Below are 26,259 nucleotides of genomic sequence, written 5' to 3' on the forward strand. Positions count from 1 at the left end.
TACTCCACCTTTGCTTATCAGAGAATCTTCGTAAATCGATAACTGTATCCTCTTCCCAGACAATGTACAGGGTTTGTTGTTGTTTAGTTGCTAAGTCGTGTCTGTCACTTTTATGACCGCAGGGACTGTAGCCTTCTAGGCTGCTCTCCATGGGATTTCCTAGGAAAACACTGGAGTGGGTTGCCATTTCCTTTTCCAGAGGATCTTCCTGACCCAGGGACTGAACTCGTATCTCCTGCATTGCCAGGTGGATTCCCTACCACTGAGCCACCAGGGAAGCCTGTAGAGAGTTTAGAACATCTTAAAACCATTCACTTTTCCTGAATTATATGCTTTTTGGGGTAATGTTTCATACCATGATATATATGTAAATATTTGTATACATTTATATATAAGACATTATTGTGATCTGGTCAACATTCATTTAGCTTTATCCACATAATTATTACATTCTTTGATTTCCATCTCTTACATTTTTAAAACACTTTTAAGAAATTCTTTTAAAAAATATATAGTTAACTTACAATATTATGTTAGTTTCAGGTGTACAGCAAAGTAATTCAGTTATACATATATATACACACAGTTTTTTAGATTCTTTTCCATTATAGGTTATTACAAGATATTAAATATAGTTCTCTGTGCTAACAGTAAATTCTTATTGCTACATCTGTATAACAATCAGGAGAGGGAGTGACAGAAGATGAGATAGTTGGATGGGATCGTCGACTCAATGGACATGAGTTTCAGCAAGCTTCGGGAAACCGTGAAGGACAGGGAAGCCTGGTGTACTGCTGTCCATGGGGTTGCAAAGAGACACAACTTAGTGACTGGATGACAAATATCTATTTTATATACAGTAATGTGTATCTGTTAATCCCATACTCCTAGTTTATCCTTCTTCTTTCCCTTTGGTAACCATACATTTGTTTTCTATTTAGAAATTCTTTTTAGCATGAATCTGCTGGCAGTGAACTCAGACTTAATTGATTTTAAAACGTCTTTTATTTCACCCGGAGAAGGCAATGGCACCCAACTCCAGTACTCTTGCCTGGAAAATCCCACGGATGGAGGAACCTGGCAGGCTGCAGTCCATGGGGTCGCTAAGAGTCGGGCACAACTGAGCGACTTCACTTTCATTTTTCACTTTCGTGCATTGGAGAAGGAAATGGCAACCCACTCCAGTGTTCTTGCCTGGAGAATCCCAGGGACGGGGGAGCCTGGTGGGCTGCCGTCTCTGGGGTCGCACAGAGTCAGACACGACTTAGCAGCAGCAGCAGTTTATTTCACCTTTAATTATGAAAGATATCTTTTTTCCCCTGGTGGGCAGTCACTCTCCTTTAGTACATTTAGGATATCACTGTACTTTCTTGTGGCTTTCATGTTGAATGAGAAGTTTACTGTCAGTTTATCATACTTTGAAAGAACTCTGCTTCCTTTCTCCAGCTGCTTTTAAAGTTTTTTATAGTTTAACTATAATGCGTCTAGGTAAGGATTTTAAATGCTTATTTTAAATATATTCAGACTTCTTGAATTGTGTGGTAGTTTTCTTAAGCTCTGATAAAACTTCAGATAAAACTACCTTTGCAAATATCAGCTCTACTTTCTTCTCTATCATTTTTTTCTGGGAGTTTATGCTCTCTGTAGCTTACCATTCTCCTCATATTTTCTATCCTTTTGTTTTTCCATGTTGCATTTTGATTACTTTCTTCTATTTTTTCTTTCATTTTGATAATTCACTCTTCAGCTGTGTCTAATCTGATGTTAAAACCATGCACCGATTTATTAATTTGGATTTTTCTGTATTTTGGTATTTCTGTACTTTGGTATTTTTTGGTATTTCTATATTTCCCAACTCTAGAATTTCTGTGTGGTTCATTTTCAAATTTATTTCACTGTTTATAGGTTATAATAGTGCCCTGCTGAAATCTACGCTTGGCTTTCACCTCCTTAAACACAGTATAGAGGTCTTCTGCAGTTTGTTTCTGATAATTTGTTTCTACTGTCTGTTATGTCTTCTGGCTACCACTCATTACGTCTTGTCTCCTTACGTACCTAGTTATCTTTGCTGGACATTTTTGGTAGAATTATTTGAGCTCTAAGGTGAGATTATCATCCTGAGAGAATATTCGTTTATTTTTCCAAGTCATTAGGGGCACTAATAGTTCAGAGTCACTAGATTTTATTTCTGTTCAAAAGAATCTGATGCTCTGCTTTTGGGAACACCTGGTTCCTTAGGTTATGGTTTTCAGGCTTGGCTATGTACCTTGCCCTGGATAGTGAAATGTTGAAAGAATCAGCTGAGTGACTTGGTCCAGCATTACAGAAAGTAGAAATATGTTCAATTTTTAAACAGTATGTTAGTGCAATATGTTTTTTGAAATATGTTCAACTTTCAGTTGTTTATTTGAACAACAGAATATTGTTTAGAGAAGAAACACTAGCTATCAGTGCTATTTCAGAGGCTTAGAGAGGTCATGAGACAAAGTACACTTTAAAAGGAGGCAAAAAATTTAACAGACTTAGTCATTATTCCTGAGGATATGCACAATGCAAAGGACACTGGGAAAAAAGCATACTAATGATGACTTTAAAAACAACATCAGAAGTAGTTACTTTAAGTCACGATTGTATATCTACAGGCTGAAGGAGAAGACTCACCATCTTGTAGGTGATGTCAGTGAGATGGTAGAATAAGAGGTCTGCTATTCATATACCTCCACAGAAACAATAGTCTGGCAGCCATCCATGGACAAAATGACTTTGTGGGAGCTTTGGGGTCTAGGTGGGAGCTTGTAAAACCTCACTGGAGCCCACAGCTGACGAGGACCGACATGAGAAAGCTGTTGGCAGCCTTGCCAACCTTGGTCCTGGCAACAGGACCTGGAAATAGCTCCGTTCCCTTGTAGACTCAGCTACAATCCTGTTTGGCATTGGTCCTGCCACCAGCACTATCTGCCAAGGGACCCAGGAGGGGTCAAGCCCACCTGTGCCCCAAATAACCTGGCTGATCTTGGCCTTGGCTGTGGACCCTAGGACAGGTCAAGATGCAGTTGCAGTTCCTCCCAGCCTTGGTCTGAGAGCAGTCCTATTGCCCAGGGACCTGCCAAGAGGCACACTTGTGGACTGGAAGCAGGCCCACCAGCCTCAATCCAAATGTGAATAACACAGTAGCCCTGTAACTTGGTTCCAATACCTCTTAGCAATGGCCTATGAATAGTTATAGCTACCCTAGGGACTCAACAAGAAGTAAGCCCATTTGTGTTTCCAGAGGCAGGCCCACCAAACTCTGTCCAACTTTGGATCTTGAAGCAGCCCTGTAACTTGAATCCAGTTCCTCTCAGTAGTGATCCAAGAGCAGCCCTGCCTACCTAGGAACCAGGAGAGAGACACGCCCATCTGTGCCCCCAGAGGCTGGCATGCATGCAGACCTTGGTGCCAGCTATGGACCCTATAGCGGACTTGTGACTCAGATCCAGCTCTGCTCAGCTGCAGTCTGGGGCCAGTCCTGCCCTCTAAGGATCTGTCCAGTGACCTAGCAGGTACCACACCCACCCAAGCCCTTGGAGCAGGCCCAGAGACTACGGCCCATACAGTGGAGCAGCAGTAGTCATGTGACTTCTTGTCAATCTCAACAATTCTATTTTTCTCTTTTTTAACTTCTTTCTCAGAAGTAAGTGTCAAGGTTAAATGTGGAACTGTCAGGAAGAATAAAGGAGGTGACAGAAGCCATCGGACACAGTGGCTGGGACTATATATTATCCCATGGGATGTTCTTGACGAAGAAGAACACTAGCTTCTGACACACACAGGCCATGTTAGTAAGTCACAGAGGAGAACATAATGCGGCAAACATGAAACAGCTAACAAGAGGCTTGTAACAACTCCCATCAGGAGCAGGGAGATGCAACTGGGTCTGGGAGAGGAGAAGCCAAAAACAAGATAAGGAATTATGAAAACTCCTGAAGAACGTGAGGTACCAGGGGAGTGTCCAGGTGGCCTGGACGCTGAGATGCAGACCCAAATGAATGACGGGGGAGAGGAGACTTCTGTGGCCTTCTGTGGTTGGGTGCTTTTGCCTTTCTTCCCCAGGACATTACAATTAGTAGAGAAAACAAGGAATTTCCTTTTCTGAACACACTAGCTTTCTAGCGCTGCTGTCATAAAGTGCCACATACTGTGTGGCTTAAATAACAGAAACTTGTTGCCTCGTAGTTTTAAGGGCCAGAAGCCTGAGATCAAGGTGTGGGCAGGACTGGCGCCTTCCGAGGCTGTGAGGAAGGCGTTGTCGCAGCCCTGCCTCCTTGGCGTATACACAGTCATCATCTTTGTCTTCTCTCCATCTGTGTTTCTGTGTTCAAATTTCCCCTAAATATAAGGACATTGATCCCACCGGTTAGGTCCACTTAATGATGGCCCTTTAACTTGACTGTTGTTTTAGTCGCTAAGTCGTATTCAACTCTTTTGGGACCCCATGGACGATAGCCCGCCAGGCTCCTCTGTCCATGGGACTTCCCACAGGCAAGAATACAGGAGTGGATGCTATTTCCTTCTCCAAGGGATCTTCCTGACTCGGGGCTCAAACTCATGTCTCCTGCATTGGCAGCAGATTCTTTACCACTTTACCACTGAGTTGCCTTAACGTGATTACCTCTGTGACATCACCGTATCTTCAAATAAGGCAGCCTTCTGAAGTACTGGGGGTTAGGACTTCAACATATGAGTTTGGGGAGCATATACAATTCAACCCCTAACACAGACATTATTTTATGGCACTGGGCCTGGTGTCTTGCACCTGCTGCAGGCCTATTCGTCCTTTAAGACTTGTCACTCCATTGGTAAAGGCTAACTCCTGAGCCCTGTCCTACCTCCCCACTTAACTACTCCCTCCTTGCCAACACTGACCTTGAACGTATTTCAATTACAGCACTGTATCATTTCAGAGTTAGTAAAAGTTAGGAGAAAGAGACCACATACATCCACCCACACATACGAACTGGATTAATGCCATAGTTAAACGACCAAGGGTACAGAAGCTTACTGCTGGTACAGGCCATATAAGGCAGGAGCAGGGGCAGCATACTTCCTTTGCCCTTGGTACCTCAACAGGGGGCACAGATGCAGGTGACCTTATCATGCTGGGTAAGGTGTGGCCAGATTTGAAAAAACAGTTCAACTTTTGCTACCCCTCCCCTCGGATTGGGAATTCACACTAGTAATCTACCTACTTGCATTTAAGATGCAAGTTTAAAATCTACATACTTGCATTTGAGATGCCTGTTTACAAATACCAGGCTCTCCTGACTTCTGAGAACAAAATTTTCTGAGCAAAATTTATTCTCAGCAATGATACAACTTAATCTAAAGATGAGAACATCATCATTGCCTAGAGCTCTCTGAACAATGTCTCTGAGTCAGCCGCATCTCAGAAAGCCTGCTTTGCTACAGCTGCTAGAGTCTGATTTAATGACCCATCTAGGTGGACCTTTTAGCAACAGTGGTCTGATAAGCATGATCTCAAATCCATTTCTTATGAGCAGCTATACCACACTGTATAGAAGGCCTCTGTCTTCTGCCTCCCGCAGGAGCACCTTGAGGTCAGGGACAGTTTATTAACCAGCACGGTGTCTGGAACACAGCAGATTCTCCAGACAGCAGTGAAAATGAACTGAATGGATGGTGGATGCTGAAGTCTTCCTCCTTCCAAACCGACAGACTCCAGAGGAATGCTTGGCATACACCAATAACACGGGGTCTCCTTGCTGACGGTCATCCTGAACTCTGCCATTTTCTTCTGATGTCTTAGCCTGCCGGTCACTTTTAGACCATCTGCAGAAACTCTTCTCGTTCTGCTTGGTATTCTCCTGGATCGAGGCCCTCCCTCCAATAAGTTAAAGCTTATTTGAAACAAAATACACACACACACACACACACACACACACACACCTTCTAAAAATACATGTTTACACACAAACACACACACACCACAGACCCCTTCTAAAAATACATGTTTTCAATGAAGAACAGTTGACCCTCTTTTCAATTCTGGCCAGGATGATATTATCATTTAAGGGACAAAGGGCAGTTAGCTTTTACTTGGGCTTTTATTGTCAAGCTCATCAGTAGAAGGTTTTAGGCAAGTAAGAATCACTTACATAAAGAAACATGAAGCTAAAGCCACAGAGATCATCAGACACAGCAATCACGATTAAGTGGTTATCAAGCTTCACATCTTACACCAAGTCTCAGAAGAATCTGACAACTGCCCTTAAGAGTCTGATCAATGACGGACATGGCTTGGGATTCTGCTGCAGTCCGTGGTATTAGGGGAGATGTGGGAGGGAGATGCGATTCTTCTACCACAGATAGAGATGTAAAGCAGATAGGTTAGGGGGTCCCCAGAGAAAGACAACCAGGAATGAATGGCTTTCTTGACATAAGAGGAGCCACTGTAGCCTCAGCTATTTTGTGATCTAAGCCCAATGCTTGCCCTTGAACAGGTCTCAGTAATCCATGATCTCAAGGGAACACAGAACAGTTTGTCAAACAGCAGTGCAGTGATAAGGCAGAGTTCTAGTCCTCCCTCAAGGAAAACACATAATAATATTGAGTTCTGTAGGAACTCAAAGGCTTCCACCCATGTAAAGGATGGAATGAAGATACTGACCCTCTTGATCTCAATCAACTAAAGCTTGGATTCTGCTGATCTTTGCCCCCAGGTCTATGCTGAAATTTTCCTCTGCTTAAACCCCTTCACAACATGCATGTGCCTTTAGGTTTGCTGCTAAGCCACTAACCCGCTTCAGTCGTGTCCAACTCTGTGCGATCCCATAGAGGGCAGCCCACCAGGCTCCGCCGCCCCTGGGATTCTCCAGGCAAGAACAGCGGAGTGGGTTGCCATTTCCTTCTCCAATGCATGAAAGTGAAAAGTGAAAGTGAAGTTGCTCAGTTGTGTCCGACTCTTAGCGACCCCATGGACTGCAGCCTACCAAGGCTCCTGGGTCCATGGGATTTTCCAGGCAAGAGTACTGGAGTGGGGTGCCATTGCCTTTAGGTTTAAAATTCCCCAGTTCTTGCTGCTGAGTAGACACTGCTTTGGGAAAGATTCTCTGTTCTTACTTGCTGCAAGAAATAATAAATCTTCCTGCGCTTTGGTTTGGCTGCATCTTTTGACATCTACCAAGAGGCAAACACCAATTTTCGGGTAACAGAAAGTATAACTGATAACAGAAGGTATAACCAAAGTATCTCTTACTTTCCCCTTCAATTACCCATGCCATGAAAATTATCTCACACGTTTGCTTAAAATATTATTCATTTTTCTTGAAAATATCCTGTATAAGGACTGTATTTTGGGAATAGTCTGTGAAATAAACTTTCGTGAACTGTTGATGAAAGACGTTAAGTGGTGCAGCAAAATTTATATGTTCATTAAACACTGATGCAACTTAAGTGAAGAATTCATTATAGACTATTCCCATTTCTATTCCCTTCAGGGGGCTAAATCTACTATAACTTAAGAGAGACTAGATGTTTTCATATGTGTGACAGTTTTACTTATGGCATAGAAGTGACATGCTTGTGAAAGCTATATTTACTGAACCAAATATTGGTACAAATGGTCTGAAAATGGGGCCAACAAGTTAAAAGTAAGACTGTCCTAAAAGAAAAGGAAAACCTAATTGCTTTACTTATGCAACTCATTTCCCATTTCTCTGGCTTTGATAAAGGTGAGACGGGAGGGAAGAGGGAAGTACACCACCATTCAAAGAATGACACAGCCATTGAGGATCCAACAGAAACTGAAGGAAACAACTGGGCCCAAGACGGCAGAAGATTCAACTCCCAGTACACCTTGAGCCTCATTATACACTCATTGTAATACATCCGGTTCATTTCATTTCAGTCCCTCAGTTGCTTCCGGCTCTTTGTGACCCCATGGACTGTAGCACGCCAGGCCTCCCTGTCCACCACCAAAACCTGGAGCTTATTCAAACTCATGTCCATTGAGTCGGTGATGCCATCCAACCATCTCATCCTCTGTCGTCCCCTTCTCCTCCTGCCTTCAATCTTTCCCAGCATCAGGGTCTTTTCCAATGAGTCAGTTCTTCGCATCAGGTGGCCAAGGTATTGGAGTTTCAGCTTCAGCATCAGTCCTTCCAATGAATATTCAGGACTGATTTCCTTTAGGATGGACTGGTTGGATCTCCTTGCAGTCCAAGGGACTGTCAAGAGTCTTCTCCAACACCACAGTTCAAAAGGATCAATTCTTCAGTGCTCAGCCTTATAGTCTAGCTCTCATATCCGAAGAAGTAAGAGAGTTCCAGAAAAACATCTACTTCTGCTTTATTGACTATGCCAAAGCCTTTGATTGTGTGGATCACAACAAACTGTGGAAAATTCTTCAAGTGATGGGCATACCAGACCACCTGACCTGCCTCTTGAGAAATCTGTATGCAGATCAGGAAGCAACATGGACATGGCACAACAGACTGGTTCCAAATAGGAAAAGGAGTACATCAAGGCTGCATATTTTCACTCTGCTTATTTAACTTATATGCAGAGTACATCATGTGAAATGCTGGGCTAGATGAAGCACAAGCTGGAATCAAGATTTCTGGGAGAAATATCCATAACCTCAGATATGCAGATAACATCACCCTTATGGCAGAAAGCAAACAATAACTAAATAGCCTCTTGATGAAAGTGAAAGAAGAGAGTGAAAAAGTTGGCTTAAGACTCAACATTCAGAAAAGGAAAATCATGGCATCCGGACCCATCACTTCACGGCAAATCGATGGGGAAATGATGGAACCAGTGAGAGACTTTGTTTTGGGGGGCTCCAAAATCACTGCAGATGGTGACTGCAGCCATGAAATTAAAAGACCCTTGCTCCTTGGAAGAAAAGCTGTGACCAACCTAGACAGCATGTTAAAAAGCAGACATTGCGTTGCTAACAAAGGTCCGTCTAGTCAAGGCTATGGTGTTTCCGGTAGTCTTGTATGGATGTGAAAGCTGGACTATAAAGAAAGCTGAGTGCTGAAGAATTGATGCTTTTGAACTGTGGTGTTGGAGAAGACTCTTGACAGTCCCCTGGAGTGCAAGGAGATCTGACCAGTCAATCTTAAAGGAAATCAGTCCTGACTATTCACTGGAAGGACTGATGTTGAAGCTGAAACTCCAATACTTTGGCCACCTGATGTGAAGAACTGACTCATTGGAAAAGACCTTCCTGACACTGGGAAAGACTGAAGGCAGGAGGCGAAGGGGACGACAGAGGATGAGATGGTTGGATGGCATCACCAACTCGATGGACATGAGTTTGAGTAAGCTCCAGGTGTTGGTGATGGACAAGGAAGCCTGGTGTGCAGCAGTCCACGGGGTTGCAAAGAGTCAGACATGACTGAGTGACTGAACTGAACTGAACACAGTCAAAGGCTTTGGTGTAATCAATAAAGCAGAAGTTTCTCTGGAACTCTCTTGCTTTTTTGATGATACAACAGATGCTGGCAATTTGATCTCTGGTTTCTCTGCCTTTTCTAAAACGAGCTTGAACACCTGGAAGTTCACGGTTCACATACTGTTGAAGCCTGGCTTGGAGAATTTTGAGCATTACTTTGCTAGCGTGTGAGATGAGTGCAATTGTGCGGTAGTTTGAGCATTCTTTGGCATTGCCTTTTCTTTGGGATTGGAGTGAAGACTGACCCTTTCCAGTCCTGTGGCCACTGCTGAGTTTTCCATATTTGCTGGTATATTGGATGAAGCACTTTCACAGCATCATCTTTTAGAATTTGAAATAGCTCAACTGGAATTCCATCACCTCCACTAGCTTTGTTCATAGTGATGCTTCCTAAGGCCCACTTGACTTCGCATTCCAGGATGTCTGGCTCTAGGTGAGGGATCACACCATCGTGCTTATCTGGGTCCATCTCTGCACAAAATGTTCCCTTGGTATATCTAATTTGCTTGAAGAAATGTCTTTCCCATTCTATTGTTTTCCTCTGTTTCTCTGCACTGATCACTGAGGAAGGCTTTCTTATCTGTCCTTGCTATTCTTTGGATCTTTGCATTCAAATGGCTGTATCTTTCCTTTTCTTTTTTGCCTTTAGCTTCTCTTCTTTTCTCAGTTATGCGTAAGGCCTCCTCAGACAACCACTGTGCCTTTTTGCATTTCTTTTTCTTGGGGATGGTCTTGATCACTGCCTCCTGTACAATATCACGAACCTCTGTCCATAGTTCTTCAGGCACTCTGTCTGTCAGAATAATCCCTTGATCTATTTCTCACTTCTACTGTATAACTGTAAGGGATTTAATTTAGGTCATACTTGAATAGTCTAGTGGTTTTCCCTACTTTCTTCAATTTAAGTCTGAACTTTGCAATAAGGATCTGGGCCACAGTCAGCTCCCGGTCTTGTTTTTGCTGACTGTATACAGCTTCTCCATCTTTGGCTAATTAGCATATGCTAATATGCAATATATTAGCATATGCTAAAGGACACATTCACAGTAACTGTGCCAGTTCTGAGGCCCAATTCCTGGAAATCTCTGCCCTTTGTCCCAAATAGAATACACTTCCCACTTGTTAGCTATGCAATTATCCAGCCCATAAAAACTAATCATCTTGGGCTGCTACTGAGACAACAGCATTCTGCCTACGGAATGTTTATCTCTCTAAATAAACTCTCTTTGACTTTACCTTTCCTCACTCTTGAATTCTTTCCTGTGTGAAGCCAAGGAGCCTCACTTGGTGGCCCATTCTAGGAACTCGCCTGAAACCTGGGACATGACCATCCTCTCACATCCCATTTCCTGCAACAAAGGGAGAAAGGAACTCTAAGGAAAGGGAACTGTGATCTATGGGAAATTCCTCCAGAGGCGAGCTTGGAAACAGAGAAGCCACAAGAATGACCCTAAGCTGAAATGCCTATGACAAAGCCTAAAAGTAAACTTCTTCTTTCCCTTCCCTTTTCTTCCTTTTTCCTTCTAGTTTTGTTGAGATATAATTGGCATATATCACTGCATATGTTTAAAATACAGAGCATAATGATTTGACTTAACATACATCATGAAATGATTATCACAATAAGTTCAATGAATAGGCATCATCTCACTGATACAAAAAAAAGAGTTACTCTCTTAACAAATTTCATATATAACACACAGCAGTGTTAATTATATTAATTATGTTGTACATTACACCCCTAGCATTAAATAACAATTTATCTTATAACTTAGAAGTCTGTACCTTTTGATGACCTTCATCTAATTCCCCCTCCCCTCCACTCCCTTCTCTTTTTCTGTATGTTTGTCTGTTTTTGAAGAATAATTGACCTACAGCATCTTATTAGTTCTGGCGTACAACACAGTGATTTGACATTTCCATACATTACAAAATGATCACCACCTTAAGCCTAGTTACCATCTGTCACATATCACAAAGATATCACATAGCTATCGACTATATTCCTCATTCTGTACATTTCATCCCTTTGACTCATTTATTTTGTAATTGGAAGTCTGTACCTCTGAATCTCCCTATTTCGCTTGAGCTGTAAACGTTCAGAAAGTGGACAAAGCTGTGTAAGATTAGGCTGGAAAGAGTTTGGAAAATGTTTATAGTGAGAATGGTATAAATGATCATTTAGATTTAGGTTGCTTTCAAAGTGTTGCCTTTAATAGTAATGTTTATTAATGTTTCACTTTAAAGTTTTAATAAAAAGTTACATATTTAAGTTAGAAAAAAAAGAAGAAGAAAAAATTGGGAGCTATATGGGCAGCAGGCCCTGCTTAATTCTATGGGCACAATAAATGGTGGACAGTAATAAGTATTTGTGGATTGGCTGACTAGAAGTTGGAATCATAAGACTAAGGTACAAGTTTACAGCATAATGAAATTACAAGCTCATTTAAAAAGATTTAACAGGCAAATGTAAAGTTGTATATGAAGACATTTCACAAATGCTTACTGCTCTCTTTTCTTTAAGACAAGTGCTGAAAATTCAGATATATTTCAGGACCAGTTGAGTAATGAAAATAGACAAGTGGGCTGAGTGGTGAGCATGGCAAATTGGAAGTATGAGCTCTATGTCTAAGGGGAATATATACTATTTAGCCCAAGTCAGTTACCATCCTACAGAAATGAAGATCTAGTAATGGTAAGAACTCATTTTTACAAGCTGAAAAATCTATATTTTTAGGCAAAACTTCCAATTTTTAAATGACAGTAACAATTTTAAAAAAATTAAGCACTGTATAGCAAATAAACTTTGTGACCAGACATGGTCTGTGGGCTCTCCCTTTTAAGATGGTCTCCTATAGTTCCAAGGGGTGCCCAGTATTTATGGTTATCTAAGATTGGGTAAAAAGAGTCATATTCTATCTAGCTCCCCTATCTCAGCTTTATTAAGTGTGGATGAAATTCTCCCTCAACTTTGATCTTTTCACTGGGCAGTCATATTATTTTTAGTTAATTGAACTCTTTCCAGTGAATTTTAGACTTTATGAGTATATATATACAAGTTTGTACAGAGGCAGAAAATTATACAGAATTATGCATGTGTTTCTTGTATATTTTGATCTGTTACTAAGGTGTCAATTTTCTGTCCTTCTATCAGTGGAAGATCAGAGGCAAATTTCTTATTCATGGTGGAGAAAAGTGCTACACAGGGCCTTCAAATCAACAATGATTGCTATGTTGTTCCCAAGTTAGTTCCCTTACTTTTCACATTGTACATATGATTTGTTATAGACTGTTTCTTCCACTAGATACAAGCTAACTGTAACTTATTCATCTCTGTACTTTCCACACCTGGCAAAATATGTGGAATGTAAGAGTCACTCAATAAATATTTATTGTACTGAAATGAACTGACCCACAGCATTAAAACCCCTTAAGTTGGCTCTCAATGCTTCTTGTTACATGGTTTCAACTTCACCTTCAGTTTATGTCCAAAGGAGAGGCTGGGTGACAACCAAACTGCTTTAGTCTCCAACTCTGAAATATATTGAAGCCTCTTTCCCTCTTTCTATACCTAAGGACATCTGCTGATTGTCATAAATCCACTTTAAATCTTACTTTCCTCGGGGATTCCATTCTACTAAAGTTTGTTCCAGATCCAGCCATCATAAACTACTTGTCACGCCCACAAGAAACTTCAGGACAATCTAATTCACTTGTTTCTACAGTAAATTAAAAAAAAAAAATTAGCCCTCAGAAAGCACTGTCTACTCCTATTAGTTTATAAAGTTATTGTGCTTCTTCACTTTATGCCCATAGGAGAAGACCAGGATTACAAACTCAAAGGGTTGCAGAGGCCAGACAGGTAATGTAAATGGACTAGTCCACTGGAAGAAAATCAGGAGCTGAATGACTACGGCCAAGTGGAATTCAAGTACCCCAGCCTTTCCCTTCTTGAGGCAACACAGGGCCAGAGTTGCCACACTTTCCCGTTTTTAATAGGTCTAAACTGTGGGAGCCAAACAAAACAGGTCTGTGTGCTGCCAGTGTTGACCTTGTGTATAACACACTATTTTCCTAGAGTTTAGAGGCTGATTCCAAATAAAACCACCAGAGCATATGCATTAAAAAAGAAAAATTGGAAGTCACTATGCATACAAACCCTAGGCCTAATAGGATCCAGTAAACTGCTATTAGGTGAGTATTTTGTGACGCCAAGCCAAAACCCTACGCTCTAAAAACACCTCAAGGAGAGCAACAGTTCTCCTTGGGAAAAGCTCATTAGTGGGATTTTACACAGGGACTGAAGTTTTAATCACACTGGTTGCATCTTAAACACCCATGTTTGCATAAGAGGTGGTTTGGTTCTTTCAGAAAGAACCAAAAAAGGTTGCAATGGGTTTTGACCAAACTATTTTGGTGTAGAAACATGGTCCTCTTTCTTAACAGAAACAACTATACATTCACATATTCAAATTCACATGTTCAAAACATCTCAGTGAAATTAAAACAAAACAGGGGCACTAAAGTGAATTTTGATCATTTTATCAAGGGCAAATTCTTGTTTTCCCCTCCCCCCCCTTTTCTGTACTACATCCCTTCCTTTTGGAAACTGCTTGCCTCCAGAAATACATATTTCTGCTGAGGCTATCAATCAAATGGTTCTATGAATGGGCACAGAAACTAGGCTGGCCAAAAAACCTATTTCCTGGATGTAACAGTTGAACCAAAAGTATGCATGACTTAGGTCAGGCCAATGGGAGATCCTATTTCAGAGACAAGGATGCTGAGAAGGTGTGAGATGGTAAACTGTAGGGACTTTGTGGTCCTGGATCTCCCAGTACAGGACATGGAGAGAGACCTCCTACCAACACACATGAAGGTATGCCTTCAAAGTGATGAAAAGAGGTTCCTGGTAATTTTATCTGGACACAGATCCAATCACCAGTGAGGCCACTGCAAACACTGACCAATAAGTAAGCTGTGAGATTGGACTAAGTTTGATTTGGGTTCCTGTAAGTTACAAGTGAGTACCTTGACTAACACAAGAAACATTTTGGTTCCTATTTTTATTTAAGGAGAATGTGGATTCAATTAAATTAATTTCAGAAACAGGCAGCTGAACTGTACGACTGCTTTCTGGTTCAACATGTATTTATAATTCACATTTTATGCTCTATCCATTTAAGTCCACTAATGTCAGCAAATAAACAGTTTTATACTCCCAATCAAGTAGTATTTTTTTAACTTTTATTTTTAATTGGAGGATAACTTTTACCACAAGTACTATTTCAAAATACTACTTTGTACTAATTGTATCAGTAATGCCATGTTAAGTATCAAAAATCTAAAGTTACAAAAAAAAAAGGCATAAAAACGTACTAATTTTAAAAATTAGGATTAAATTTAATATATCAGGCATTTCTTTCCACATATTCATGTAGATTCTTGAAACATATGTTGGATTTGATAATCTACTGGGAACTACCTTCAGTATTTAAGAAGAAAAGGTGTGCTCTGTGGATGTAGTGAGTCCCCGGTAAAGTAGTCATCTACGGTCTTCCCTGGTGGCTCAGATGCTAAAGAGGGAGCCTGTAATGCAGGAGACCGGGTTTGATCCCTGGGTCAGGAAGATACCCCGGAGAAGGAAATGGTAACCCACTCTAGTATTCCTGCCTGGGAAATCCCATGGACAGAAGAGCCTGGTGGGCTACTGTCTATGGGGTCACACAGAGTTGGACATAACTGAGTGACTAATACTTTCATGGTGGAATACAGAACCTTTGCATTTATCCTCTATAAGGAGTATTTTAGGAACCCTGTTTTAGCTGAAAATGCTTGATGAAGGGATTGCAGTTACACCGTTAAATGCCTAGGTCAAGAGAAACCGTCTTCCAGTTTACATTAGAATGAGATTACTTGTGGGGGCAGAAAGCAGGCTTACCTCCTCGTTCTCGATCTTGAGTGTGGCCAGGCGGGACTGCAGCTGCTGGTACCTGAGCATGAGCTCTGCTTGGACTGGCTGCTGGGCACTGACCTGACACACCTGTTGGGGAATCAGAGACCACAGTTACAACAGGGCGCCCTGCAGCCAGTCTCCCGAGGCACGATTCTCCCAGGTAAAGGCTGCAAGAATCGCAGATCCCCTCAAGATTCCAATTACATGTTTTACTTTTAACAGCCACCTCAACACTTCAGCGTTAAATATGAACTTGTTATGTAAGTGGCGAGAGTGGGATGCAGCTGCTTGGCCTGGATAAGACTGGGAAGAGAGCAGCTGTAGGAAGCCTCCCTTGAAGAACGTGGCAGTTGCTGGAGATGGAGCTCTGATGCTGACACCTATCTTGTGGAATAAGTACCTGGCAGAGTGTGAAGGATGATCCAAACGTATGGTCATGCAGGCAAAGCAGGGTAGGTGGCAGAGCCTACCAATTATAGTCAGCTGGGTGATTGCGGTAAGTTACTAAACCTCAGTTTCCTTGTCTGTAAAATGGGGACAGTAAGAGTACCTGTGCCATAGGGCTGTGGTGGGGATGAAATAGGATGATGTTCATAAAGCACTTACAGCACTGCTTGGCACACACTGAAAACTCAGAAAAAGTGATATATTTTTAATCTTTCATCCATGGCTTTTTTCATCCATGGCTTTTCTTGCCAATTATTAGCCAAATCATGAAACTGAAAAAGTCACCAGTCTTAGGCTTTGGTAGAAAGATATTTTGGCCACAATCTCAATTAGGGTAAAAAATGGAGACTTTTAATCATAGTAGAATCAGATTAGAAACAAACAATTTCTTTTCATCTTTCTGGTCACAGAAATGGTCTTGGCAGAAGAGGGTTTCCTTTTATGGAGTCTCGAAGACATCACAGACACTATCACTCACAGGCAGAATTGGCCCTAAAAAAGGGCAAGAGGCTTACTATATTAAAATAATAATAGTTTTTTAAAAAAGTAAAAACTCTGAACCCAACTGAAACACTTGTCTGTGACATTTTATCATTCTGTGTTTAACATATCCATCCATAACCAAAAGATCAAAATAGTAACCAATTGGTTTTAGAAACAAAACTCTGGGTGGGATAAGCCACTGGCCCATAAAGCTCATGTGCTACTGGCATAAAAACTGCCTACCACTTTTAATCAAGTAATTCGCTCTATCAAGCAAAATAAAATTAGGTTAGAAATATATCAGGTACATACATACATATCTTTTAAATTTTAACATTAGGTGTTCCAAAGAAATTATGGCATTAAAGAAGAAATCTGCCATGGAAATTATAATTAACATCTATTTTGAAAAAACATACTGTCACCACAATAAGCTAAAATTGAGTTTTTAATCTATGAGTATTGTTTTGCACAGCTGGGACACCGAGTGCTATATAGCATGCTCCAATAATTGGTTTTTCTTGTTTCCTCCTGTTCACAGACAATAAATATACCACTGTAACTCATAAATGGTTTAAATGGATTCTCTCCTTGCGTAGAATAAGACAAAGCTAAATTCACATGAAGAACCTAAGATAATACATCGTTTCTAATGCTCATTTTAACAGTCTGGAGATAACTTGAGTCTTAAAAAAATGTTTTGTATCTTTTTTCCTCTCTTTCATTTTCCTGCCATTTGTAATTATTTTTCTTTATAGGGATCTTTAAATCAGGATTATAAGAAGTCTCCAGATAGCTTCTATTAGGCCAACAAAATGTTTTGGTTTAAACTTATTCATCTTGAGGGAAAGGAGGAACTCATTAATTATCCTTCAACAGTTTAGTGCTTACATGCAAGCCAGTTTGCACCTCCATCTCTTTGGCCTCTGGAGGCACTGGAGTATTTGACTCTTGCTTTAAAAAGTGATAGCAGCTGATCACAGAGTATTATGCTAAGACCCCATGCAAAGGCAGGAGTGAGAAATCAATTGAGAATTCTTACAACTGCTGGGTATAGCAGGGAAAGAGTCATGTAAGTTTAGAGACAATGCATTATGTTTAAAATACTCAAATACTGACCTCATCACCCATGTGAGACTGAAACTCAAACTTCATTGGTGGACAGAACGCAGCAGGGTACATCTCCATGAATCTCTGCTTATCACTCCTGGGCTCCAAATTGTCAACTGCATTCTCAATAATGTCTAAGCCCTCATGTCTGGAGGTTTCAAGGTTATACTCCGCAGAGAGATACGTCCTCAGGGCTCTGTTTAGACTTGCATGGTAGCCAAGATCACAGCACTTAAAAAAATAAAAGGAAATCATATACAAAAATTAGCTAAAAATGGATCAAAGACCAAAATGTGACAGCTAGAAAATTATAAAATTCTTAGGAGTAAACCCTTTGTTACTTTCAACCGGCATTGGTTTCTTGGATCAGTATCAAAACACAATGAACAAAAGAAAAAATAAATTGGGTTTCATCATATTTGAAGGCTTTGCTTCAAAGGGCACTATCAAGTAAAAAGAAAACCCACAGAATGGGAAAAATATTTTTCTCATCATGTTATCTGATTAGGAATTGGTATCTAGATAATATAAAGACCTCTGATGACTCAATAGTAAAAAGACAACCCAACTAAGAAATGGGCAATGAATCTGTTAGATATTTCCCAAAAAAGAAAAAAATATATAAATGGTCAATAAACATGTGAAAAGACACTCAACATGATTAAGTCATCAGGGAAACGCAAGTCAAAACAACACTGAGATACCACTAAGACAGCTATGATCAAAAAGACAGATAGTAACAGGATTGGGGAGGACGTAGAGAAACTGGAATCCTCATACATTTCTGATGGGAATGTAAAGCATTGTAGCCACTTTGGAAAAGAGTCTGACAGGTCAAAAGGTTAATAAACACAGAGTTAACATATGACTTGGCAATTCTACTCTTCGGTATATATACAAGACAAATAAAAATATACTTTCACACAAAAACTTGTACATGAATGTCTATAGCAGCATTATTAACAACAGAATGGAAATAACCTAGATGCCCATCAACAAATAAATAAACAAAAGGAAATATCGTTGTTCAGTCGCTCAGTTGTGTCCAACTCTTTATCTAACCCTATGGATGGCAGCACACAAGTCTCCTCTGTCCATGGGATTCTCCAGGCAAGAATATTGGAGTGGATTGCCATTTCCTTCTCCAAATGAAATATACAGCCATAAAAAGGAATGAAGTATTGATAACATGCTACAACATGGATCAGCCTTGAAATAGTATACAGAGTGAAAGGAGCCAGTCACAAGAGACCATATATCGTATGGCTCCATTTATATGAATGTCCAGAAGGGGCAAATTTATAGAGACAGAAAGTAAATTCGTAGTTGCTCAGAGACAGAAGATAAATTAGGGGATAAAGGAATTAGGAAGTGATGGCTAAGGAGTACAGGACTTTTTGGGGTAATGAAAATGTTCTAAAATTGTTTTGTGGTAATATATATACAACTCTATGAATATAATAAAAGCCAATTGTGGATTTTTAATGAGTTAACTGTAGGGTATGTGAATTATATCTCAATAAAGCTATTAAAAATACAAGAAGCAAAATCAAATATTGAAAGGAAATAACAAAAAATACTGAAATTGATATAGTGATTTTCTGAAATCCTTCTAGGATGCAAACATACTAACTGTAACATTTTGATATCTGTATAATTTACTGAAGAAATATTAAAGTATACTCCTTCAGAAATGGGAAGAACAGGTTTGAATCTGCCTAAACACCCCAGGAATGCCTTCATTCTTATCTCCAGAATATAATTTTTAAATAAGAAATGACTGTCAAAGTCCTTTTACTGGAGATAGACTTTTGTTTAATACTCCCAGGCATACCAGGGCTTTGGCTTCTTGAATCTTCACTACCTTTGATTTATATTTATTTTTTCACACTGCATTTTAAGGGTATACTTTTAAAAGTAAAACAAGTCTGAATATTGGTCAATTATAAATTACTGACAGAGTATTAAATCTGTACATAAAAGCAATACAAATATAAAACTAGTGGTTTTAAATATACAAAAGCAGGTCATCCTTATTCTAATGAAATTCAGTCAATTCAATTTGATTCAATTCAGCTCAGCTCACTAATTGGCCATCTATAGATTCCTGGGCATTTGCTAGGCTCTAGGAATATGAAAACTAAGAACAGGGGTCCCCAACCTCCAGGATCTAATGCCCGATGATCTGAGGTTGAGCTGATGTAACCATAACAGGAAAAACGTGCACAGTAAGTATATTGTGCTTGAATCATCCTGAAACCATCCCCTGCTCAAGTCTGTCGAAAAATTTTGTCTTCCATGAAACCGGTCCCCAGTGCCAAAAAGGCTGGGGACCACTGTTCTAGAACTCAGTAAAATATAATCTGCATTCTCAAGGAATTCAAGTTTAAGTTGTTCATTTGTTTGTTACTAAAAGAGTGCTGCTGCTGCTGCTGCTGCTGCTAAATAGCGTCAGTCATGTCCGACTCTGTGTGACCCCATACCCGGCCTCCTACCAGGCTCCCCCTTCCCTGGGATTCTCCAGGCAAAAGCACTGGAGTGGGTTGCCATTTCCTTCTCCAATGCATGAAAGTGAAAAGTGAAAGTGAAGTCGCTCAGTTGTGTCCGACTCTTAGCGACCCCTTGGACTGCAGCCCACCAGGCTCCTCCGTCCATGGGATTTTCTGGGCAAGAGTACTGGAGTGGGGTGCCACTGTAGGACAGTCCATTGATTAAATCCTGGGTCAGGAAGATCCCCTGGAGGAGGGCATGGCACCCTACTCCAGTATTCTTGCCAAGAGAATCCCATGGACAGAGGAGCCTGGTAGGTAACAGTCCACAGGGTCGCGAAGAGTCAGACACGACTGAAGCGACGTAACACAACAACAACAAGGACAGGCCAATGATTAAATCGGTACCTTCATAAAACATGAAACAAGTTGTGTGCTAACTAAGTGTTAAGTACTCAGTTCAGTTCAGCCGCTCAGTCGTGGCTGGCCTGTTACCTACCAGGCTCCTCTGTCCATAGGATTTTCTTGGCAAGAATACTGGAGTGGGTTGCCATGCCCTTCTCCAGAGGATCTTCCTGACCCAGGATTTAATCAATTGCCTGTCCATAGACATGCTAACACACTTGATTCCACATTCCCCCTCCAATTTCAGAATGCTTCAACATGGAATTTTTATATAAACATATTCTGAAGTCGTGCTTTTCAAAGTGTGGTCTGTGGCTCAGCAGCATTAGCATTGCCTGGAGCTTGTTAGAAATGCAGACTCTTGGGCCCACCCCTGATAGACTGCATTAGAATCTAAAGTTTAAAAGAGATCCACATGTTGATTCATACATACAGTAAATTTGAGAAGCACTGGACTAAAACACTCAAGGGTCTTGAACTCTGTCCTTTGGGGCGCCATTTCTCCAGGTCAGAGAATCGACTTGATTAAAAATCTCTTGATGTGAAAAAGCAGACAGTAGTTGCCACATCACAATTACAAATGAAAGTAAAATACAGTTGTGAAATGTGACAATCAGCCTCTGCATTAATACATTTCCAGTGGAATCAGCTGCTCTCAAATATAGAGACTGATTTTCGGTTGATTAAAAAATTCTAGCCTTGGATGAGCAAAGTCCTCTTTTATTCTTCTTATTCCTCAAAAATACATAACGGTTCTGTGTAGCAGTTTTATGTACATCAGAGGGACTGAAAATTATTCTTTCAATAACCCCTCATCTTAGGAAAACATGAATTTGTAAAGAAAATGGCCTCATTTCTTTGAGATATTTTAGTGCTTCAACACACCCTACCATTCTAAAAGAATCAGATTCAACTTGATTTTAATGAAGCAGATAGTACAAGCTGCTTTATTTTACGAGGACAGATCCCCGTGGAACTTAACAGAAAATTGATATTGAGAGGAAAGAAACAATCCAGAGAAAAGTTTTTCCTCCCCTCTGAAAACACCAAGTCTCTTTTCAACATAAAAGAGAAAGGAAAAAACAGAAGGACGAAGGAAAAAGAGGAAGAAAGAGATTCAATCCCAACTATCTACTTGAATTACAGCTCTGAAAAATACATACCAAATTTTCATTATTTCCAGATTTAGTTCACTCCTCAAATTTCTAAGTGTGGTTTCTTTGGGGAGTAAATGTCAAGATTCTAAAAGTACCCGTGCATGTTTCTAGATCCAGTTCAGCCAGGCAAATCTGGTGGGTCTGGTCCCAGTAAGAGACCTTTGAATTCACTATGGTTTCCTAATCATCTAGGGAGAAGCATGCATGCGGTTTAGTGACTGACCGAGGGGCCTCCCTGGGTGCCTCTGGGACTTTGAGAACAACACTTAGAAGATTTCTGTGACGAACTTTGATGGCAAATTTCCTTCTCCGACTTTTACCGGCACTTTTTGGTCTGTGAGGTAACTGGCATGGTTTTGTTACTTGTGATATGCACCATCTTCTACACTCCAGGTTTTTAAACTATCCTGAACTTTAAAAGAAACAAGAAACAGGAAAAAAAATTCTTCTTCAAGGTCTCCTGAGACAGCAAGGCCTGTCACAATCATTTTTTTTTTTTTTCTAAATTGGAAGCGAAAATGACACTGGATATATTAAGATTCAAGATACTTGGTTAAAAGGCCTAAAGTAATTCTATGGAGCTTATGAATTATTAATGACAATATGAAAAGCCAGTTTTTGAACAAAGAGTTGAATTATAACCCAAGTGCATTTAATGATGAAAATACTTAAGAAACCAATAAAATGTTTCATAAAAACAAAATAGTGTTGTTTGATGGATGAAAACCTCTGAATGGACATATTAAATTGTGGATTAAAGCTGGGGAAAGAAAGACTGTTGGAAGTTGAAGGGTGTATTTTTTTTTTCACATCCTATGAGCTGCCAAGATAGATTCCATTAGGCATTAGTCTAAATCACCACAGTAAGGCTAACTGCCTTAGGCAAAAGGGTTGCAAATAAGATAAAAAATGAAGATACAATTTAGGTATTGTGGCCTGTGACAAATACTTTCTCTTACCCCAAAGGTTGAGAGATCAATTGAAGTATATACTTGGTGGGTATAAGGTCAGAAAGTTAGGTATAACTGGATTATAGCCGTTCAGGGAGGTAATTTTTATTGGGGGGAAATAAACTCCATGACATGAGGAACCCTAAGGGGATGGAAGTTTGGACTTAGACAGGATTGCCATAATGGAACATCGTGGGAAAGAAGTCCCACATACATGCTTCCAGAACAGTAATGGCCAATGTCATTTGCAAAGCAGCCTCCAGCCTGTGACTCCAAAATTAAGTGGTGGTCATGAGAATGGAGAGGAAAGCAACTCGTGCAGAAGTATTCTATCTTAACATCATCACTCCTTTTAATAAGCTTGGCCGTGACCATTCCAGAACTATATTGGGTAAGGACTTGGTCTACACCGTCTTTTGAGTCCCTGAAAAATAGTGCAGCCCAAGCAAACTGAACTGCAAGACACAGGTTACACATGATGGTGGGTAGCCTTCCAAGGACCAGAAATAGACAAGCGCAGCGCTTTTACGGTAGATGCCAAATGAAGAAAGTTGAGTTCTTTGTCTTTCACTGATCTCTCCTTTAGCTTTCACCCAAGACACCAACCACACATTTTGTGACAGAGAGGCCTCTTGTGGGATTGAACTGGATGTCTAAACTACAAGCAGCTTTTGCAAACCTGCTTTCAGGTCTGGGTACCTGACAACCCAGAGCTGACAACTTAATTTTTGTTCCTGCTTTAACAACTGCAGCCAAACATTCAGCAAAACTTGTTTGGAATTTCTCTTTAGCAAGGAAAAGGTCAAGATGGTACATCTGTGTGATAGGAATGGATACAAAGTAGGAAACAGGAGAAGGAGAATGGAGATTGCATATGCTGGAGCCCAGGAGTAGGCTGAAAAATCTTTCGTTGCCTAATTCAGCTCCCACCCATAGGGGCAATCGTTTCCTTTAGAGAAGCTGTACCGGACTCATTTTTCCCCAGGCCAAACCTCTGTAACTACCCTGAGTCAAATCACAATAGAGGAGAGAGAACAAATCAAGCAAGTCCCAATAAATACAGGTCAGGTTGTACATGCCATAAAGAGAAAAGTCAGAGGAACAGGGAGTGCTAGGGGGAAAGGGTGCTGCTATTTTATATAGGGCAGCTGGGTGCCACATGAATGAAAAGAAGGAACCAGTCTTGGAAAGTTCTGAAACAAAGAGTGCTCTAGACAAAAAAAAAAAAAAAAAAAAAAGAGAGAAAGGCTCCAGGCAAGCAAAAACTGAGTGTGTGTGGGTAACAGAAAGGCCTGAAGCTTGCGGACTTAGAGGAATGTTGTAAGAGATGACACGGGGTGGCAGGTGAGTGCCAGTTCACATAGGGTCTTGGCGAATAGCTTGAATTTTATTCTAATGAAGAGTTTTTAAAAAGGGGTTACAGGTCTGATTTATCTTTTTTAGTACTTTGATTTCTTGGAAAGAGAATAAACTATTGATTGGAAGGTCTTTGTGAAGCTGGATGTCTTTCCTAAGGGGAGGTAAGAGATGAAGAGGCTTTGTCTAAGAGACTGAGAATGCAGGCAGTGAGAAATACCAAGGTTTGGGATATTTTGGATGTAGAGATGATTTACATGTGAGGAATCAGAGAATTGAGTTTTTGGCCTGGGCAACTGAGTGGAATGTGGTATCATTTTCTGAGATGTAAAGTAAGAAAAAGTTACGTGTGCAGAGGATGATGACAACAGGGACAAACGTTCAAGGTTAGAGATGTCCAGGGGGCAGTGGATATGCAAATATGAAGCCCAGAGAGATGATCACGCCTAGTAGCGAAAATAAGATAAGATATCATAAGGACCATAGGATAGTATTGAGGCAAGGGACCAAGGGAAAAAACACGCAGGGATCACGTCTTAGGCAGCTTTGAACATTCAGAGGTACAGCCAAGATGGAAAAGCGAGCACTGGAGTCTGAGAAACGGCAGCCTCTGATGGGGTGGAACCAGGTGGATGCAATTCTTTAACAAAGGCCCATGGCACCTCCCTTGGAAGGAATGTTTAAGGCCATCCACTTCGGTCACCCAACTCATTTCAGTTTTTAAATACCCTTTCTTCTACAAAGGGATAAAAACATACATACATCAATTTACATGATAACTACACTGGCCTAACCCATTTAACATGATCTCTTTATAATTTTCCTAATAAGAGTTCAGGCCTAATGGGGACTGCAATGTTAAAATTTGGCAGGTTTTCACAGATAAATCTTAATACTATTATGTAGTGGGGGAAAAGTCAAACTAATTAAGGAAAAACTGAACTTTGAATAAGTTGCTTTGTAATTAAATGTACGTGTGAGGTAAAAGTTTTAGGACAGCTGATGATTTAGAAATGATAAAAATAAACATGGCATGCAAAATATATAATCTAATTTCAATCTTATTCTGTACAGATGGCTAATAAAACACATGACAGAAATCCCTACCAAGAAAATTAGCTGGAGTAGGGGGATTCTGTAACAGTAAGATTTATCCTTCAAGCTTCAAAGTGATCGCAAACTTTTATAGGGAGTAACTGGAGACTGTGAAACTGTACTGAAAGGATGACAAATATTTTATTATTACAGGGCAGGTGCTCGGGGACAAAGCATTAATAGAATCTTACTGGTGAGGATTTTGTTTCTCTGACTGCCTTTTGAGGGTGGGTAGGTGTAGAACTGGACTAAAAGAAGTTACATTATCAGTTCTGCAGTCTTAAAACCAGTTGTTTTAAGAATTTGAGATATACAGAGTAGTGAATATGATTCTAGATCAGAGATGCCTAGCATTAAGACTTGTATTCTCCCTAACTCTCTTCTCTTAGCAAATCACAATCACTTAAAAATTTTAGCATCAATCAAAAATATTTGCTGCTTGTATGGTTTTTCTTCTGGTTGTAATACATCCTAATTTTTAAAGAATAATTAACTATAGTCTCTTCTGCGCTTAATGTTGGAGATATTTAATGATAACAGACACAAAATCTATTATTTTTGAAACTACAATCTATTTTACTCTATAATATGCCTTTAAACTCCCAAATCATTTAAATTTCCTTTGCCCAATACTTGCAATTCATATTAATTTTTTAGAATGACATAATAAAAACCTGACTATAAAATTCACTTTGTTCATTTCCCAACTGACGCCAAAATAAGATATTGTTAACTCTACAAACTAAAATTTACTTAGAACTTTCCAGACAGAGGAATCTTAACAGTCTTCTGGTTAAATGACCCTCTGGATTAGCTAACCCTTAGTTCATTCTATAAAGCAGAGGTCAGCCAACTGGCCTGTGAGTAAAATCCAGCCCATGACCTAACATAATCAATGAAGTTTGATTGCAACACAACCACGGCGATGTGCTTACTTACTGTCTGTGGCTACTTCCGCACTAGAGTTGAGTAGGGACGGAGGCTGTAAGGCTCACAAAGTCTGAAATATTTACTGTGTGACCCCTTACAGAGAGTGGTGACCTCCTTCTCTAAAGCACAGTGACGAATGCCAAAGCGCTGTGAATGTGTAGAGAGCAGCCAGCAGGCTCCCTCTAGTGTGCCATGCTTAGGCACTCAGTCGTGTCCAACTCTTTGTGACCCCATAGATGATAGACCCCAGGCTCCTCTGTCCATGGGGACTGTCCAGACAAGAATACTGGAATGGGTTGCCATGCCCTCCTACAGGGGATCTTCCCAACCCAGCGATCGAACCCAGGTCTCATGCATTGCAGGAGATTCACTGCTCAGATTCATTTCCATCTGAGCCACCAGGTAATATTTTTGCTCAATT

At 40.4% G+C, this 26,259-nt stretch overlaps 1 protein-coding gene across 4 annotated transcripts in view; it reads right to left on the reverse strand.

Moving 5' to 3' along the window:
• SRGAP1 (SLIT-ROBO Rho GTPase activating protein 1) overlaps nucleotides 1-26,259 on the reverse strand; it is a 298,594-nt gene that overhangs the window by 59,030 nt on the left and 213,305 nt on the right. For all 4 annotated transcript variants that reach the window (XM_027967491.3, XM_004006501.6, XM_042246974.2 and 1 more), the window contains exons 7-8: nucleotides 17,466-17,687; nucleotides 15,402-15,503 (exon numbers count right to left, since the gene is read on the reverse strand). In XM_027967491.3, coding sequence (XP_027823292.2) covers nucleotides 15,402-15,503; nucleotides 17,466-17,687 — 324 coding nt within the window. The remainder of the gene's footprint in view (nucleotides 1-15,401; nucleotides 15,504-17,465; nucleotides 17,688-26,259) is intronic.

The sequence above is a fragment of the Ovis aries genome, chromosome 3, assembly GCF_016772045.2.
Source record: "Ovis aries strain OAR_USU_Benz2616 breed Rambouillet chromosome 3, ARS-UI_Ramb_v3.0, whole genome shotgun sequence".
NCBI classification, from domain to species: domain Eukaryota; kingdom Metazoa; phylum Chordata; class Mammalia; order Artiodactyla; family Bovidae; genus Ovis; species Ovis aries.